The sequence below is a fragment of the Trametes versicolor genome (genome assembly GCF_000271585.1).
Source record: "Trametes versicolor FP-101664 SS1 unplaced genomic scaffold TRAVEscaffold_17, whole genome shotgun sequence".
Classification (NCBI taxonomy): domain Eukaryota; kingdom Fungi; phylum Basidiomycota; class Agaricomycetes; order Polyporales; family Polyporaceae; genus Trametes; species Trametes versicolor.
Window position 1 is genome coordinate 337475 of NW_007360337.1, and position 6000 is coordinate 343474.

Genomic DNA, 6000 nt, shown 5'->3' on the forward strand with positions numbered 1-6000 from the left:
GGTGGAATGAGTCTCGCGGCAGGTGGTGCACCGGTGATGGTTTGGACGAAGAGGTCGAGGTAAGGGTCTCTTTGAGACTGTGAACGCGAGATTAAAAAAGTTCAAAGTCCGATGAGTGAGCCTCCTTACACGCTACTTACACGGCATTACGCTGATGCCGCCCATCTTGTTCATCTCGGCCGTCTTCCGTTCCGCTCTAGCTCGCTCGCTGCTCCCCGCGTACTGGCATACTCGCAACTTCACCGTATTTGCGCTCGAGTCCTCTGCAGACGGCACCTACGCGGCCGCATTTCGCACTGCAAGGCGCTCCCGAACATCGTCATCAACTAGCGAGCCGGCGGCCTGTCTTACACGCGCGACGCGACGTCTCTCATACCCCCAAACCTCGCGCAATGTGACGGGATTCATAGTTGTTGCAGTACACGCGCAACAGACGACCTTCGCCTCTCCGCGCTGTGCTGGAGCGGAACGTCGCAACTTGATCGGTGACCGTCTGAAGGCGCTCCAAGAGGCTGAGATTACTGTGTCGAACGTAGACAGACCGCGTTCACATGGGATTTTGGTATGCCGCAAAGTTCCCACGTGTGCTCATATGCTGATGGGTTGTTCAAGAGAGACCGGGTTGCCTGAGTGTGAGTTGTCATGCTGCGCGTGAGCAAGCCGCGCTCAGTCAACCTGCGTCGGCGTATGCCACAAGGTGCGTGCGCCTCTTTCCTCCCGTCCACAACCGCTAACTTGCATGCAGAAAGGACGCGCACCAATTCCACTCCTCACACTCGTGCTCTTCTTGCTCCTCTCATTTACCTTTCCTCACTGGGCGACCAGGCACTCCGATATCATGCTCCTGCTCTCGCCGCCTCAGCTGGTGTTACTTCCCCATCCTCGCAGGGAACGGCCAGGACAATGTTGCAAGCCTTCTCCCTCCTCCCCAACCCTTCGCCGGCAGCTCTGCCGAAGCCACGCTCGAGCGGGGACGGGGGCGCGAGACTAATGAGACGCGTCTAGTCACGCGTGACTGCACGCGGAAATTACCGCAAAAGGCAAGGAGGAGACACAGGAGTTGCAAGAGCTCTCCTCGTAATTGCAACACCCATTCGCCGTTATTGCAATGCCAACTATGCGCGCCTCTTTTCCTCGCTTTTCTCTCCCGCCACACTCATAGCGACTTCCCTGTCTTTCTTCACCCGCACGGTGCCAACCTTGCAACGCCCCTAACCCGCCTCCTCTTGTAACCCGCCGTACATCATGGGCGTTCCGAAACTTTGGGAGGTGCGTCGTTAGCTAGTTATGTCCCTTTCTTGCGAGGAACGCGCAGCGCTGAGCGATTTTCTTCCTACCATAGATCCTCAGCAAAGCAGGAGAGTCTTGCGCGCTCGCTCAACTCGCCGTCGTCGAAGGGTTCGACAAGAATGAACACGGCACCCGCTCATTCCGCCTCGGTATCGATGCAGCCATCTGGCTCCCCCATGCTATGACCAGCGGCGGCCGCAAGGACGAGGATCGTGGCGCCGCTGCAGAGGTCCGCACCCTCTTCTTCCGCCTCTGCCGGCTCTCCAGGTTCCCGTTCTCCATACTCTTCATCTTCGATGGCCGCTGTCGCCCTAAGGAGAAGCGCGGCTCTCGGATGGGCAAGAGCGGCACCCACTTCCTCTCACTTCCTTTCCAGAAGCTCATCAACATGTTCGGGATGGATTGGCGCGAGGTGAGTGTATTGGTCGGTTCGAAGGGAAGCCTTGTCTCACATCTTTCTGTAGGCCAAAGGGGAGGCAGAGGCCGAGCTCGGACGCCTCAACCACCTCGGGCACATTGACGCTGTCCTCACGGACGACGCCGACACTTTCCTCTTTGGTGCACGCATGCTCCTTAGGAAGTGCGTCATCAGCTCTCGTTTAAATACCAACTGATCCTGAGCCGTCTGCAGCGTCAGCACTAATCTCTCCGGGAACATTGCAAACCCTGCCCTCGACCTCAACGGGAACCCAAGCAAAGAGCATGCGATGGTGTACACCGCTGAAGTGTTCGCGAACCACCCCGAGATTCGCCTCACTCGTGGGGGTCTCGTCCTCGTCGCCCTGCTCGCAGGCGGAGATTACGACTCGGTATGTCCGCCCCTATTCAACCCATTCCCGCACTTATTTTTTGAATAGGGCGTTTTTGGTGCTGGTGTCGGCGTTGGACGCGCGCTAGGACACATTGGATATGGCGATCGACTGATTCAAGCCTATGACACGCTCAACGAGGATCAATTCCGTGCGTGGCTCCCTGGCTGGCGCGCCGAGATGACGCTCGAGGTGCAGACAAACGCTAGCGGCTTCATGGCCACCCGTCATCCGTCCAAAAGCATCCCCGCGGACTTTCCCAACATCGAGACGCTCGCGAACTACGTTCGCCCAGCGCTGTTCGCTGATGGCGGCGGCGCCCCGAAGGACCGTGTCGCGATCGACGTCCCCGCGCTCGCCGGCTTTTGCGAGCAGAATTTCACCGAGTGGGGCCATCGCTCGAAGATCCTCTACCGCTTCCCGACCCTTGTCTATCAGGGTGTCGTCTTCACCGTTTTCCGCAAAGCCACACTCATCGCGGACAAGCGCGAGACGGACAGACGCATCGCCGCGGGCGTGCTCCCTGGGGACGCCAAAGTACGCGCCGGGTGGCAGCCCACCACGGAAGAGGCCGTAGGCACGCCCGCTGCGCTCGTTAACATGTGCGCCTCACCCCCAAAGGCGAAGAAGACGCCGCCGAAGGATGCGCAGACGCGCAGCATCGCAGGCGCGTTCGCGCGGCGCGGTACCCCCAAGCCCGAGCCGCCCGTGCAGGTCGACGAGGACGAGGCACAGCTGCTGCGGCATGCGGGCGAGCCCGTGCGCGACGAGCACCCGCTCGTGGTCGCGATCCACGGCACGCGCCAGCACGTCTCGACAGACAAGCTGCTGGAGTACCGCGTCGAGGTGTGCGTGAAGCAGCTCGCGACCATCACCGAGCTCGGGATCAAGGGCAAGCACAAAGAGCCAGCGGCGGGGGCGAGCGGGTCGCGGGGCACGGGCACGGGAAGAGGCAAGAACTGGCGACCGAACATGAACCCTGGACGTCGCAGCAAGCGGTACGAGGATACCGAATCCGAATCCGAGGAACCACGGCCTCTACCGCCGCCACCGCAATCGGATCCGGAGATCGACGACCCCCCACAAGACGACGAGGCCGCCGCGGCACCGGGCACGACGAAGAAGACGAAGGATCCGAGCGAGAACATCCGCATGTGGATTCCCGCGTCGATGGTGCGGCACGTCCACCCCGCGCTTGTCGCCGAGTACAAAGAGAAGCAGGCCGCGAAGCTCGTGAAGAAGGTGCCTAAGAAGCAGGAAACCGGAGCCGTTGGGCAACCTGCCCCTATAGCGGTGCCCCCTGCGGTTCCCGCTCTCGCTGCGGTCGGTCAAGACGCAGAACACCAACCGCCCCTCGCGCGCGCCCGGCCTACGAGGGGTAAAGGCAAGGCACCCGCGCGCCCCACCGCTCTCGAGAAAGAGATTCTCTGCGCGAATCTGCATGCGAGTTTCATGCCCCCTGCTGAGCCCGTCGACGTTTTTGCCCCGTCTTCACTGCCCTTCCGCAACTGTGGCTTCGTCTTCAACTGGCCAGAGACGGACGACCCGGACAAGCTCATCGTTGACACGAACGCACGTCACGACCTGCCGACGCAGGTGGACTACGCCGCCGTCGAGCGCGCGGGCGGTGGTGCGTACAGCGAGTACGATGAAATCTTGGCGTCCGCCGCGAAGCTGCGCGCTCGACGTGCACCTGCTGCCGCTTCTTCTTCTGTGGTCTACGTCGCCCCTGCTGCAGCTGTGGGGGTCTCTGCTGTTAGTGGACTTTCTTCCGCCCCCAGACTCTCCGCCACCGCCGGTACGGCTTCCTTGGCCCCCAGGGAGAGATTGCAAGGGATGCCAATGCAAACCGAACCTCTAGTGAACACTAGCACCCGCAAAGGGAAGGAACGCGCCGCGCCCAAACCCTTGAACATACCGCGGGCTGTCATTTCAGCCAGTGCCGGGCCCTCGCGTGGTGGGGGACTTCTCGCTCAGCTAGACGACTGGAGCATGTTCGGCGATTACCAGGCCGCGACCGGCGGCACGAAACGGAAGGCGCGCGCATCCGTCTCCAGCAGCCCTGCGAAGCGCAGCAAGATCGACGTCGACAAGGCACTGTACGCCACGCGCGACTCCTCTGAGGAGCACGGCCTGCCGTGGCAAAGCAGCGCTCCCTCCGCGCGATCCTCTTCCCCCGTATACGACCCGCGCTCGTCGACTGTGCCCCGCTCACAACCGTCCTCGTTTCCTGCGCCGACCCGGCCCCCTTCGCACTCGATCTCTGCGGCCCCACGCCGGAAGGTCACGCTCGATGCGGATGTTATCAGCATCTCCAGCGACTCCGATGGTGAAGCCAGTGACGATGACCTGGTGCACGAGTGGTGAATGGCGGCATCTTCCTGAGACTCGCCCACTCTCTTCGGTGCTACCAACAACTTGGGACGTCGGAATGGTCAACACCGAAGATCCACGGACAGCAGCGAGCGCCGGTGGTGCCTTCTTTGGCGAATGTGATGAGGCTCTCCGACACACATCTATGGGACACTCCCCGTGCGACTGCGAAGCCATGCCACCTCGCCGGCTCGTCCTCATTTGCAGAACGCACTTTCAGCGCCAGCTGCGGCGAACCGGTACCGTCGACCTCCGCCTCCACCTGCGCTCAAACACTCCTAGGTTTGTATTATCTCGGCGTATTTATTTCCAAGTTTTTATGGTTGATTGGGCATGGATGTAGAGTGTACTTAATCGTGTACTTGTTTATACTAGTACAACACTAATACAGTCTATTCGCACATCGGAATTCTTAGACTTGTGCCGGAAGGATGATTTCCGGGCTGTTACTTAAGATGGCGGCGCTGCCGGCGCTTGCAGACTTTGGACCGGTTGTTCCTGCACGCCCTGTCACACCTTGCAACATGCACCAAAAATCTCGAGAAGATACTTGGGGCTAGACTACAGGTGCACTAAGGCAATAGACCAAAATCAAATCAAACTGAATAGTGGGGAGCCTGGAAAATGTGCTTGTATCTAGTTTTACTTTAGCTGTGTTACACTTACTTCCAATGGAAGTAAGGCTATTATGGAGAAACCACTGCAGCTATCACCCCCAAACTATCTGCATCATGTAGAACATGTATGGGGATATCATAAAATTCAGAGATGCAAGGCAGTTATTCAGACAGTGGTGGTGCTACAAGCTTAACATTGACCTTGTATTCACTTTGTGTCTGCAAACTGAGCTCAATGTGCCAGATTATAGAGATAGTGCGAGAGGCGCTGCATCCAGCCCATGTCCACGGAATTGACCGCAAGCTTGTGAATGTCAAGGGCGTGGGCGATGGCGTGCTTCTTGTTGGTGAACATAAGGGAGCACCCCTCCTGCGGGCATGCAGCGCCCCACTTGCGCTCAAGGCCCTGGTACTCCACATCTCCAGGCGTGACGGTAGGCCATCCAGACTGAATTGACCCTTCGTCCACCAGCGCCTGCAGCACATTCCTATCAACCCTGAGCTTGGCGGGCTTACGGTGGTGTGAGATGGCGGCAGCAGGTGGCTTGTGGTGGTGCGAGACAGCGGCAGTGGGGGTGACAACAGATTTGCAGCCCACACAGACCAGGGCTTCGAGCCGCCTATTGATCTGGAAGCCCCAGGTGGCGAGGGTGCCCTCTGGGACATCATAGAGCTAGATATAATGATAAGCCAGGCATAGAGCACATGATATATTGATACTTACCTCCGACGCCTCATTCTCAGGCTCTGGAGATGGAGGGGGGTCTACAGACATCTCAGATGCATTGGAGCGCCCCCCTGGACTACGCACAACATCCATGGGGGAGGCAGGGTTTGTGGGGGTGGCAGGTCTTGAAGGCTATAGAATATTTGAGTGCTGTGGATATTTACAGGATTATATGACTCATAAC

General features: G+C 59.1%; 2 protein-coding genes across 2 annotated transcripts; one reads left to right on the top strand and one right to left on the bottom strand.

The window, feature by feature from the left end:
* Window positions 1–1245: 1245 nt before the first annotated feature.
* TRAVEDRAFT_54434 (uncharacterized protein) lies at window positions 1246–4466 on the top strand (the record flags this gene model as incomplete). The annotated part of the gene is made up of 5 exons (XM_008047355.1): window positions 1246–1269; window positions 1343–1702; window positions 1755–1870; window positions 1922–2099; window positions 2148–4466. The coding sequence occupies 5 exons, from the start codon at window positions 1246–1248 to the stop codon at window positions 4464–4466; spliced, it is 2997 nt and encodes a 998-aa protein (XP_008045546.1).
* Window positions 4467–5321: 855 nt separating this feature from the next.
* Window positions 5322–5864, bottom strand: TRAVEDRAFT_54435 (uncharacterized protein; the record flags this gene model as incomplete). Its single annotated transcript, XM_008047356.1, has 2 exons — window positions 5322–5762; window positions 5814–5864. The coding sequence occupies 2 exons, from the start codon at window positions 5862–5864 to the stop codon at window positions 5322–5324; spliced, it is 492 nt and encodes a 163-aa protein (XP_008045547.1).
* Between the last annotated feature and the right edge of the window lie 136 nt (window positions 5865–6000).